This window comes from Aedes albopictus, chromosome 2, assembly GCF_035046485.1.
Source record: "Aedes albopictus strain Foshan chromosome 2, AalbF5, whole genome shotgun sequence".
NCBI classification, from domain to species: domain Eukaryota; kingdom Metazoa; phylum Arthropoda; class Insecta; order Diptera; family Culicidae; genus Aedes; species Aedes albopictus.
This window is the reverse complement of record NC_085137.1, coordinates 159,011,958-159,025,431: the sequence shown is the minus strand read 5'-3', so window position 1 is coordinate 159,025,431 and position 13,474 is coordinate 159,011,958. Positions and strand designations below refer to the sequence as shown.

At 43.7% G+C, this 13,474-nt stretch overlaps 1 protein-coding gene across 1 annotated transcript; it reads right to left on the bottom strand.

Annotated features, from left to right (window-relative positions):
* Positions 1-7,938: 7,938 nt before the first annotated feature.
* Positions 7,939-13,167, bottom strand: LOC134286246 (uncharacterized). Its single transcript, XM_062847830.1, has one exon. The coding sequence runs from the start codon at positions 13,165-13,167 to the stop codon at positions 7,939-7,941; it is 5,229 nt and encodes a 1,742-aa protein (XP_062703814.1).
* Positions 13,168-13,474: the final 307 nt, after the last annotated feature.

Here is a 13,474-nt window from a genome sequence, read left to right as displayed (position 1 = left end):
GTTGTCTTCTTTGAACATATTCATGCCGAGTTAAATGTTTTTTTTAACCAATGTATGAGCCGTAAATGTGCGAATTCTCATTTCATTCGGTTCACTTAATCTTAAGATATAACAGTTTAATGAAAAATACTCAAATATGAATCATTTTACTAGAATCGCTCTAAATTCATGCAAAGTTATCCAATTAAGACCATTTTTTTACTATTTATAGTTAACTAATTGTGCGACTACCAGTTAAAATTTGAGCACTTTTGGTGCACTTAATGAAAAGTTACAGCTTGCTGAATATTTTTGCGATAATTAATAAAAGTTACATGCTTCTACTAATTTTTAACTAGCGCCACCTAGTGGCAGAATATTGAAATAATTTACCAATCAACTGAAAGGCCTCAACCAACCAAACAACATTGCCGAAGACATCATCTTTCAAAGTGATCAGTGTCCTGGGATATATTTAATACAAAATTTGTTTGATCGCTATCACCACCTAGTGGAGATATTTATAATCAAACGGCCTATCACCAGCAAGACCTTGACAATCCTAACAACTTTGTCAAACACACCAACTATCTAAGTAATCATGGTGCTGAGATATACGGTATGAAATTTTCACAAGGGTTACATCTTGTTGTCTGTGATTTCTGTTATGTCAGGGACAAACACGAGTTTTTTTATACCAAATATCTCATGATCGTGATAACTTCGAGAGTTGATGTCTTCGGAAAAAATATTTGGCTGGTTAAGAGCTTACCAATGATGACCAATTCAAAATTCCTCCACTAGGCGGCGCTACAGAGCAAACAAAATTTATATTATATATTTCAGGATTCTGATCACTTAGAAAGATGGTGTCTTCGGCAATGTTGTTTGGTTGGTTGAGGCCTTTCAGTTGATTGATAAATTGTTTCAATATTTTGCCAGTAGGTGGCGCTAGTTATAAATTAGAAGAAACGTGGAACTTTTATTAATTATCGCAAAAATATTCAGCAAGCTGTAACTTTCTATAGAATGCACCAAAAATTCTCAATTTTTTATCGCTTATTGCACAACTAGTTAGCTCCAAATGATACAAATTTGGGCTCGATTGGATAATTTTACATGAAGTTAGAGCGATTCTAGTAAAATGATTCATATTTGAGTGTTTTTCATTAAACTGCTCTATCTCAGAATTTAGTGAACCGAATGAAATTAAATTTTGCACATTTACGGCTAACATATTGGTCTTCGTAAAATATTTGACTTGACTTGAATGTTCAAAGAAAACAAAATTACAGCATGTTGAATAGTTTATGAAAAAATCAATCATTTGCATGATCTTGCAAATGTGCAACTAATGCCGCGTAGTTGGTAGAGTTTCGAAACAAGTGGTTCATTTATTTTGAGCCCTTGACTTACCAAACTACATTGCCGAACACACCAACTTTCTAAGTGATCAGAGTCCTGAGATATATTACATATAAAATTTGTTTGACCTCTAGCACCACCTAGTGGTGGAATACCGAATCAAACGATCCATAACCAGCCTAACAACTTTACCGAAAACATCAATTCTCAAAGTAATCAGGATCTTGACATATATAAGAAGCAAATTTCGACAATGTTACGCCTGTTTGTCTCTGATTTCACTTTGTTTCGGATCACTCATTATCAATTTACTTTCACACTCTTTCACAGTGAGCAGAACAAATGACGCATTGTGTAATGGCAAACTGCTCTCTGCGTTCTTTTCATTTCTCATTGCGTAGCCACCTGCTCTTTGCGCTTTGCGTTTAAAAACTGCGCATTGTTGACACCCTCTGGAAGTCCTCTGGCATCTTCTGAGACACCTTAATGCGCCCCTGCCTGTGACCACATGAAACCCCCCGTTACTTCCTGAAAGGCATGGCCACTTGAGAATAATAAACTAGCACCAATTTATGATCGATTGAGGGCGAATTCAAAAAAACCGGATGAAAATTGACGAAATGCGAGCATTTTGAAAATAAGTTGTCGGGGGTCGGGTTCGTGAAGGTTAATTTTGAAGAAAAAAAAGTATGCACCCAGAAAGCATTGGCGCCAACTTAAAGGGGCAGCTTAATAGGTATATAAAGGCATGATAACCTCTAGGTAGATAAATTTTAAAGTTTTCCATTTTGGACCTGTTGCGAGAGTTACGGTTGAATAAAAAGGCGAATCCGATTCCGACAGCATAATACACGCTTCAAACTGTAATTGGGAATTTTATGGTTATTTGCACTTACTTTTCGGTGTGCCTTGATTGCTTCAATGCGTACAATTCAATCCTAACCTCACTTGAATGTTGCTACCTGGGTAAGTATTATATTAATGTTAGATATTTTAATTGATCACTAGATCATAGGTTCCCAAACTTTTCGGGTGCGCGACCCCCCTTTGCTAGCAGACGTACTTTTCGCGACCCACCATAGAAATTCCCTCATTTGTTGTCTGTTAAAGTAAAATATTTTACTGTCCCTCGCGACCCCCTGGATGAAGGCCGGCGACCCCCCTGGGGGGTCGCGACCCACAGTTTGGGAAACTATGCATTAGATACTTACTTTTACCTTTTCAGATGATCTGCGGACAACGACAGTGAACTTGGAACCCACACGAACTGATACTATGCGGATAAGATTCTCAAATTCATCCACTACTATGGTTTATACACTCGAGATCACGTATTGCTCTTACGAAGTCTGATCGATTGTGATAAGATGACCGGAAGCAGTTTATGACTTCTTACGATGACAGCTGTCACTCCTATTGCAGCGTCACTTTGACAGCTTCTCGCTCCCTTCAGGAATCGTGGATGACAGTGTGGCCAGCTTCTCGGTTTCTGCAGCAATAGGACCACCGTTCAAACTCAGGGCTCATACAATTAAAACGGACTAGCAAGACCAGCTGAGGGTGGTGGGTTTGATTTCCAGCAGGCCCAAGAACTTTTCGTAATGGAAGGTACATTGACCTTCTTTGGTCATAGATAGAGGATCTTCGTGACTGTCACACGATAAACATGCAAAACAATCATTAGCAGGGAAATTTTAATTTAATTTGTAACTCCGATACTGCTCAAGGAATACTGAACTAAGAAGCAAACTTTGTTCCAATTTCCTCTTTACGCCAAGACGAGGAGCGCTTTTCAATAGATATTATCTGCAATCAATCACCTTATCCAGCTAGCAGAACAGTAACAATCAACGGCACCATATGATCCAGATAGAATTATTCATCTACGTGTTATCAGCTATTATACAGTTTGTCGTGTTCGTCCGGACACGTTGCCAACCAGGGAAAACTACCTTCCTCCATACACATGGGTGCTCGCGTTCTTTACCACCACGCGGATAATTTATTCCCATTTGCGACCCTCTTTTTTCATACACATACCTAACTACTCGCAATTTTCCATACGCAGCATACACACGATGCTTCCTACTTTCCGTTTCCATTTTTTTTTGCTCAGCTAGCTTTTCCACCTGTTGTTCGCACCTTTTCGCGTACACAACCAACAGGAATGAAGGCCCTCTTCAGCTCATATACAATGGATTTGGCTTCCCTTTCCATCCAGTGGCAATAGAAAAGACACACTTTTACATATTGTATTAGCACTAGCAGCTATGCATGCTGAATTAGAGTGGTACAAATTATGCCCAAGCAGCAATTTTAAATGCAGTTAATCTTGAGAAGGTTTTAAAGTCGCTTGTAAATCTGAGTTTATTTCGGGTTTATGATGATAATAGGTCCTTTGTCGAATCAATTTGACTTAAAAATGTTACGTGCGCATCGAGCTGAAAATGCAAGGTTGACAATATAATATGTCATCAACACCCATGGGAAGCATCACCTAATGCACAATGGGATTATAAACTTATAAATAATTTCTTACACTTTATGTGTTCCGAATAAGCTCAAACTTTCAGTGTATTTAGCATTAATTTTAGCACTTCAGGATGGTAAGTTTTAACACTCTAAACTTTTCCAAGTTTACTTACTTTACAAGTTTACTGGGCCACTCTAGTGCCATAGTTATAGGGTAAGTCCGCGTGCACCAGCAGGTTTTCCACACTCCACGAACCTAGATTGTCACATGAGTGTGGCGCTATCAGAGGTAAAAGACAGATTAAGCTGATTGCCGCATTACGAACCGTAGCGTTGTTGGGTGCACTATTTTTCTCGGATGTACATACCTACCTACGTACGTATGAACATAAACCGGTTGTCAGAGGTGTGACAAAAACCCAGTACAAATTGCAGCTGCCTCCACTCCATATCCACATTATTATGCATCTGCTTGTCAGCAAACTCAACCAGACATTATGATGTCGTTGACTCGTATGGGGACTACTGCTCCTCTGGAATGGTGGCGTAGGAATCTGATTAGCATTTTGGATTCACCTGGGTATTTTTAGTGCAGTTTTGGTATTGTTGTGCGTATAACAGGCATGTGGGTTGTCTTGTCTTGGGGTTAGAGTGTCAATGGCTGGGAAATGTATGGAAATTTAAGCTGCAGACGACAATTAATGGTGGACGAATAAAATAGACCGCATTAAGGTCCTCAGCCTCTCACCTAGCAATTCCTATCCCTCCCGAGTAGAGGAAAAAGCACTATATAGCATATTTTGATACGGAAATTAAAAAGCTATATTGGTTTGATTGAGGAAAGAGGTAAAAGTACTAAAAATAGGTGTCCGGTCATTATGCTGAATGTCGATTGGCCGAGCGCCATTTGGTCGAATGCCGTTTGGGTCATTGGGCCGAATTCCATTTGGCCGAATACAATTTGGTCGAATTATGATTCAAATAATTGGCAGGCATTAAATTTCTTACTCACGTGATCAAATTCCAACTCCGCAATTATGAATTTTAACTGCATGGGGTGAAAAATAAAAGTCTCTCACTTCAGAATTCATGGTAATTTTCTTTCTCTCTATTCACAACTCACGGATAAACAACAAAGCAACACATTTTTCATTCCGACTGAGAGTAACATAACGTCTCCTCCGATGCACGAGATCAACAATTTGACGTCTAGTGGTACCGTGTTTACATAAAATGTACTTGTTTCCATGCCCATCACGGCACTGCTCAGACATCAACCTGGTGAAAACGTGGATTTGTGCATACTGAGCAAGCATTTTCTTTTGCAAGTTTATCACAGATTTTTTCATCTTTAAATCATAGACTGTTCTTTCGAGGTATACTAATGTGGAGAATAGTGGCATGATCACTTAAGATCGTTATTCATTCGGTCAAACGGCATTCGACCAAACAACGTACGGCCAAATGACCTTTTCGGTCAAATGATGTTCAGCCAAACGGCATTTAGCCAAATGGTATTCAATCCAATGACCGGGATAATATCTAATATCTAAAATTTACTACTACAACCTCATCATTGTATCACATTTAGCTATTGGTAGGATCTAACCAATAGCAAATTGATGTTGTGATGACTTCCAGTCTTTGAATAAAACTAAATTTACCAACTTTACTTTGCATATAGTTGAAAACCTCACCATCTGAGGCTAAACACAATGCAAAGGAAATCAAATTGGGTTAGGGATCCATGTATGTACTAACTCTTCGAAGACTGGAAAGTGCTAGTACGCAAGGAACATATAGCATCACCCTTGTTTACCGCTAAATTCTCCCCAGTAAAAATAGCCGGGTTTTTACATTAGCAGCAATACCGTTCCAATAATGGAACATGTGTTCAGTAATAAGGATTATACACACCAAAAAACGATTTGTGGTTTCAGCAAAATGGTTTACTGAATAACAATCAGCAAACCTATATTTAACTGATAAATCAGCAATTTGGACGTCGGCCACTTGTCAAAACAGAAAACAATGTTGGTGTTGTGCAAGCGGCCTTCTTTCGGAATCGTGTATTTTTATCGCATCTGGCGTTTTTACGACAAAAGGACAAGGTAAGTACTCAAACCCCAATTCATATTTCTTCATTTTCGTATAAAATAGTGTTTCCTTTATACGATAGATGCAACGCCAGGAAGATAATCACTTTGTCGAAGATACCCGAGGAATGGATCAGAAGTCCGTGTTCTTCACGTTCCGGCTTCATTCCATATTTTAGAGTGCCTGTGACCCGACTGTGCACATGTGCAAAGATTTCAGCCTGTGTTTTATAACTAGTACCATTAAATGTGTTTAATCTGAAAATAATAATAAAAATTGATGAATCAAAACAATTTTCCTCATGGCAATTCTTCTTTAGGTCTGATATGCTGAAACTTTTCAGCAAAGTGGTGGCGATCTCCACGACGGTCGAGTTCACTGAAGTTTCAGCACAATTTGCTGATCAGTCAGTAAATTTTTGACAACCACGATGACAACCGAAATTGCTGAAAATTTCAGCAGTTTTTTTTTACTGAATTGATTGCTGAAATTACAGCTCGGCAAAATTCAGCAAAACTTTGCTGATTTTCAGCGAAAAAAATTTGGTGTGTAGATTGACTGGTGACTGTGGTAGATCTTGTTGTCCATGATGTCGTAACTCCAGGATAGTTTGGATATCTTAGAACATCAAAACATTTAGAAGACAGTTGCCAGCTTATATTTGGCGACTCTAGAAGCATTCTCACACACTCCATGAAATAATAGCAGAGATAACATTGAGGAGCTTACAGAGTATTATGGCTGTAATTCCATAGTATATTGGAGGTATATAAGATGATCTAGGTTTATTAGACCTGTTCAGCGAAATAAACTGGACATCTAGGATCTGTAAAACATATTTTCTTATGACTCAAGTCTTGACTGTAAACAGTTTCATGGAGCATTCCAATAAAATACAAATAGAAGCCATCTACCCGGGCAGAGGTCAAGTACTGACGATCAAAACGTGATATTGGTTTGATTGAGATAAGAGGGAAAAGTACTGAAAATAATATCAAAAATGTGTTCTTGAAACTTCTGACAAATAGTAAAATTTGATATGTAAGATGACAAATTCTACTTACTAAACATCGGAGGCTATCATGCTTCACAATTTCATTCGAAAAAAAAAACTGCTACATACATGAATAGGGATGTAGTACCGGTAGTACCGGTACCGAAAATCCCAGTTTTACCGATCAATTTTTGGTACCGAAATACCGGTACTGACTGAGCCTTGGTACCGGTACTTTCGGTACTGGGAAATCTCTTCCGAAGTATTGAAATCCGGTCATTAGTATAGCCAATATACAATAGAAATAAACGGAAACATTTAAATCCAAGTACTATGACAACTAAACGTTTCATATATGAAACCTTTCTGGAAACTCCGGATAATCATAGCAACAATTGGTTTATTGAACGCCGAATGTTGGAAATGGATTTACTAGCATTGAATTTATCTTGTTAGATTAGGTTCTCTTATTTTTCTTCAGTTTGTATTAAGGAATTAGGAATAAATCAGTTCAATCTTTTTCTATCTATACACAGATAAAAGTAATGAGATTTACACGTCATGTAAACTTCATTTTAGTCATGTAAACTAAGTGTTATGATTGTTTACATGATATATCATGTAAACTTGTGTTATATATCATGTAAATACTTAGTCATACTGAATTACATGACATATAATGGAAGTTTACATGATATTTCATGACTTTTACATGATATGTCATGTAAACTTCTGTGATATGCCACGCTCCAATTATGTGCATCATATGACACAGAATTTTACACTCCGTTTTCGATCTGTGTACATGCAGAAATACAATAGGTAGATCTATACACATATCGTACTGTGCTGGTAAGCAGCAAGACATATGGGCAAAGTACATTAGACGGGTTTAGAAATGTGGGATGGATTCGTTGGTCGGGGAAATTAGATTTCAATTTAGTTTAATTCCTATCATTACCGGCCACCTTTGAAAAGCAAGTTTCAAAATAATCAAAGAGAATTCACAAAATTATAGTGTACTTATCCTATCAGCCTTCAGTGGCACACTCCAACGGGCATATCTTGGAGACTGCTCTCTTCAGAATCCCGGATGACGTTCGGAGGGTTGCAACACGGGTTACACCATCTGGGCCAGGGTGCGTCTCCATAACGCGGGCTAGCGGCCAGCGGGCAGGACCAAGGGATTCGTCCTTCAAGATTACAATGTCACCAACGTTGACCTGGTAGCGCTTCGGGTTGGCACAGTACTGCTGGTTCAACTCCTTCAAGTACTCGTTTCGCCATCTGTACCAGAAGTTTTGAGAGTACTTCTGGAGCTTCTCGTACTGGTTGAGGCGATTCAGCGGTACGTTTCTTATATCGACTTCGGGGAGCGGGCGAATCATGTTCCGCACGAGGAAATGTGCGGGTGTGAGAGTTCCCAGATCGTTAGGATCGCTGGAAAGTGGAAGAAGCGGGCGGGAGTTCATACATCCTTCGATTCTGATTAGAATCGTCGTTAGCTCCTCGAAGGACAGCAATGATGATCCGAGTTGACGGACCAGATGGGCTTTGGCCACCTTTACGGCGGCCTCCCATAGACCACCGAAGTTGGGGGCACGCGGGGGAATCAGGTGCCACTGGATGTTTTCTTCGGCGAGATGCTTACTGATTTTGTCGCTATCGGGTCCGGGTTGAAGCATTTGATACACCTTGTGCAGTGCATTTTTCGCGCCGATGAAATTTGTACCGTTGTCGGAGTACAAATGCTGAGGCCTGTTTCGTCTCCAGACAAAACGATCGAGAGCCATTAAAAAAGCGGGAGTGCTCAGATCGCTGACGAGCTCGAGGTGAACGGCCTTTGTACTCAAGCAGACAAAAACGCAGATGTAGCTTTTACGGGCTGCAGCTTTACGGTGGACGGGCTTAAGAAAAACGGGACCACAATAATCAACCCCTGTGCAGACAAAGGCTTCATTTGCGGTGACTCGGACAATCGGCAGCTGGCCGATCGGTTGTTGAATCGGCTGCGGGTTCGCCCTACTGCACTCGTAACAGCTCCGAATAGCACTCCGAACAGCTTTCCGACCGTTCAGTGGCCAGAATTCGTCGCGGACGACTGCGAGAGTCATCTGAATCCCACCATGAACTAGCTTGCGATGATGGAATTTCAGTAGGAGGCGGGTAAACGTGTGAAATCCAGGGAGCACGATTTGGTGCTTCACGTCGTATGATGTGTCAGCTAGCCGTAACCGGCCACCGACACGGATCAGCCCGTCAGCGTCTAGGAATGGGCTTAGCAGGCGAAGAGGCGATTTACTGGACACCATGAACCCTTTCTTTAGGCGCTGCAGATCATCGGGAAACGTTTCAGCTTGGACGAGTTTGACCAGGGCTGTCCTGGCATGATGAAGTTCGGCAACGGAGAGTACACTGCTGGAGTTACGTCGCTGTTTGTAACGGGCATTGTGGCAAAAACGAAAGCAGAATCCGACTACATTGAGAAGAGTTTGGTACGACGAAAACCTTTCGAAAAGTGGATCGGGATGGAGAATCTGGGTAGTCAGAATCACATTCTTTTTCAACTCCAATTCTTCTACGCTGAACTTGGTTTCTGGGATGCCTTGGGAGGGCCACGTTGATTTGTCTTCACGTAACCACGGGGGACCGTGCTTCCACAGCTCGCTGCGGATCAGCTCTTCGACGAAAACTCCACGGGATATCATATCTGCAGGGTTTTCTTTCCCGGAGACGTGTTGCCAGTGCGAAGTAACTGTTGAAGCTTGAATTTCAGCGATACGGTTCGCTACGAACGTTTTCCACGTTCGTGGAGGTGCCTTCATCCACTGAAGAACTATTGTTGAGTCGGACCAGAAAAAGCTTCCAGCAAACTCCATGTCCAACGAGCCGACAATCTTCTCGTACAGACGAGAGGCAAGAAGAGCTGCACACAGCTCAAGACGCGGGATACTAAGCGGCTTTAGTGGGGCCACTTTAGATTTTGAAGCTAGGAGATTCACTTGCACTTGTCCATCAGCGGCAACAGAGCGAACGTATATGCAGGCACCATATGCGAGCTCGGACGCATCTGCGAAGCAATGGAGTTCCGCAGATTGGAAACCTGGGGCGAAAGCAAACCTTTCGATGCGGAAGTTGGAGAGGGTGGGAAGCTGTTCACAAAATTGAGCCCATTTTCGTTGGAGATCTGGAGAAACTTCGTCATCCCAGTCCAACGCCAACAGCCAGAGGTTCTGCATTAGAATTTTTGCCTGGACGACGACGGGAGAGATCAGGCCAAGAGGATCGTAAAGCTGAGCGATCGTGGAGAGTATGGTGCGCTTGGTCGGTGATTTATTCTGGATCGTAACGGAAACGTCGAAGCGGAAAAGATCTGCTTCCGGTTCCCATCGTATTCCGAGTGTTTTGATGCTTTCTTCGGGATCGAACTTCAAAGACGATTGCGTCCCGAGTAACTCGGAAGGTAGGCCAGCCAGAACTGGGAGGGAATTGGAGCACCACTTTCGGAAACGGAAACCACCTTTCTGCAGAAGACAGTCCAGTTCTTCACGGAGTTCGATGGCTTCTTCGATGCTGTTGTGTCCAGAGATGAGGTCGTCCACGTAAACGTTCTTCTTGATGGCCGTGCTAGCTTTCGGGAACGGGGTGCCTTCATCTTCAACCAGCTGCAAAAGCGTACGGGTGGCGAGGAAGGAGGACGGGGCGAGGCCGTAAGTGACGGTACCCAACTCATACGTCTGAATTGGCTCAGAAGCGTCGAACCGCCATAGAATTCTCTGGAGAGGGCGATCTGCGGGATTCATCGAGACTTGGCGGTACATTTTTTCGATGTCTGCCACCAATGCAACCGGAAACTTTCGAAATCGGAGGATGAGGCTAAGCAGTTCGTCCTGTACGACTGGTCCGACGAGCAAGGAATCGTTGAGGGAGTATCCGGAACTTGTCTTGGCGGAGCCGTCGAATACCACTCTCACCTTCGTGGTACTGCTCGACTCCTTCAGTACGGGGTGGTGCGGGAGATAAAAAACGTTCGAACTACCCTCTTCACCATCGGGAACTGGAGTCATGTGGCCGAGAGCGACGTATTCGCGGAGGAAATCATGGTACTGTATCCTCATATTTTCGTCCTTCGCCAGTTTCAGCTCTAACCACTTCAGCCTACGAACAGCAGACAACTTCGACGATCCTAGCATTCGGTCGTGCTCGGGGTGCTTCGGCATTCGGACGACGTAGCGACCGCTCGGGTCACGAGAAACTGTTTCGCGATAGTAATCCTCGCACTTCTGCTCATCAACGGAATAGTCCGATCCATTCAGCTCCTCGATACGCCAAAAACGTTCGAGTTGCTCGCTCACGGAGGTAACTGTCGCCACATGACAAGTTACGGCGGGTCGATTGCTGCATTCTGCTGGGTTTTCAAATTTGCCAGAAACTATCCAGCCAAATACCGTTTCAACCAGTAAGGGACCTTGGTCGATCAGGCGGAAACGTCCATCTCGGAGGAACGGATAGAAATGCGCAGCGCCGATGATCATATCCACCTTTCTGCAAGTATTGAAGTCGGGATCGGCGAGGGCGAAGTTTTCGGGGATGTTCCACCGGGAGGTCGAGAACGATGCTGAAGGTGTATCACTCGTAACTCTCCGGAGTACCAGGAATTCCAAGGATTCCGAGAAGTTGACGACACGGGACCTGATTTCTGCTCGGACTTCATGCTTGGCGTTCGTAACAGTGCTGTCAACTCCAGCTATTGGAACGTTAACAGTTTTCCGAGGAAGGTGGAGCAGCTGACACAGGCGTTCGCTGATTGCGTTCGGTTGGGATCCTGTATCCAACAGGGCACGGGCCACGTGTTCTTGTCCGTAGACATCGACGACTATGAGCACCACTGTGGTCAACAAAACGCTGGCATTGGACGATTTAACGGTGGAGACGACCTCGGGTGTCGGGATTGCGGCAACAGCTGTTACCACGCTGGATGGACCTGGCAAAGGATTTCCAGATCCTGATTCGGGAGCGGATTTCTCCATCTCAGCAGGTCCGGGATGAATCATCGAGTGATGGCGTCTTGAACAGTGCTTGCAGCTGAACTTCGAACGGCAGTTGCGAGCAAAGTGGTCACTGCGGAAACAGTTACTGCAAAGCCTCTTCTCCGTTACCACTTTCATTCTGCCTTGTGGATCTAGACCGTTGAAGATGGAGCAATCAAAAATCGAATGCTTCTGCTTCTCGCATGCGGGGCACATTGGGAAGGACTTCGACGAAACTTCGGTGGCGGCGTTCGAGCTTAGTCTGGGCTGGCTGGGCTTTTTCTGAGCTGACGGGTGGCTAAACGACTTGGAAGCATTGTTCTGCGGGCGATTGATCGAAATGGTCTCCAGTATACGGGCGCGTTTCTGCAAAAAATCGACCATCTCGTTGTATGTTGGGTGAGCGTTCGTCGCGATGGATTCCTCCCAAGCGGTGAGCGACGCATCGTCCAGCTTGTCTTCCAGCAATTCAATGAGGATCGAGCTGAACTGGTCAACTGGTTCGCCTAGCTGTTCCAGGACCTTCGTATGGCGCTGAAATTCATCGACGATTTTGTGCAGGGCTTCGACGTTGTTGTTCGGGATCTTGGGGTGCTTCAACAAGGCTCGTATATGCTTCTTGCGGAGAATGGCCTTATTAGAGTAGCGGTTCACCAACGTATCCCAAGCGACGGCGTAGTTATTCGCTGTGATCGTGATGGACTGGATCAGTCTGGCCGCTTCTCCCTTCAATGCTGCACGGAGATAGTGGAACTTCTGGACCTGGGAGATCTCCGTCGACGAGTGGATCATCGACATGAAAGTGTCGTGAAACGTCAGCCAATTGTTGAAATCTCCGTCGAATTCTGGCAGCGAAATCGTCGGCAGCTTTACATTGGCCAAAGTTGGTTGAGCTGCAGGGGCAGCGGGGGCAACAGCGACAGTGGGGCTTGGCGGGGGTGGTACCTTCGATGATAATCCAGCCTTCACACGGAAATAGAGTTCCTCCACAGTTCCGCGTAGCTCCAAATTCTTCTGGACGAATTCTTCGGAGTCATCCATCTCCTCGTACTCTTCCTGAACGATTTCGTATGCGCACCAAACTTTCTCCAAGCGATCCAAACGATGGGGAACTTCTTGTTGGTGTTGATCGGGATCGTAGTTCTTGACGAATGCATCCAATCGCTTCAGCGCCTCGAGAACGTTCTTCCGCTTCGTCTCTTTTGCCTTCAACCGCTTCTCGTCCGGCATCGTTCCCGCTTACTCCAACGCAGTAGGGCTAAAACGGTCAGAAAGGACCCAGGAAGTACCGCAAACGGGGAAATAATGCGATTGGAATGGTACTCACCTGGTACCTCCAATCTCAGGAGGCCTTGTATTTATCAAAATAACAGGAACAATGAAGCGCAGGGGTAATCCGGTAATACTTTGACGAAATTCCGGAAAAGAACCAATGCCGAAGTTCTTCAATGGGCTGTGATCCAGTCGCACACTAAAACGGTCGAAACAGACCCAGAAGTACCGCAAGAGGGGGGTTATTCGATTGGAAAGGTACTAA

Bases quoted from the DNA above. Each gene is read 5' to 3' on its own strand.
- LOC134286246 (XM_062847830.1), bottom strand. From the start codon at position 13,167: ATGCCGGACGAGAAGCGGTTGAAGGCAAAAGAGACGAAGCGGAAGAAC.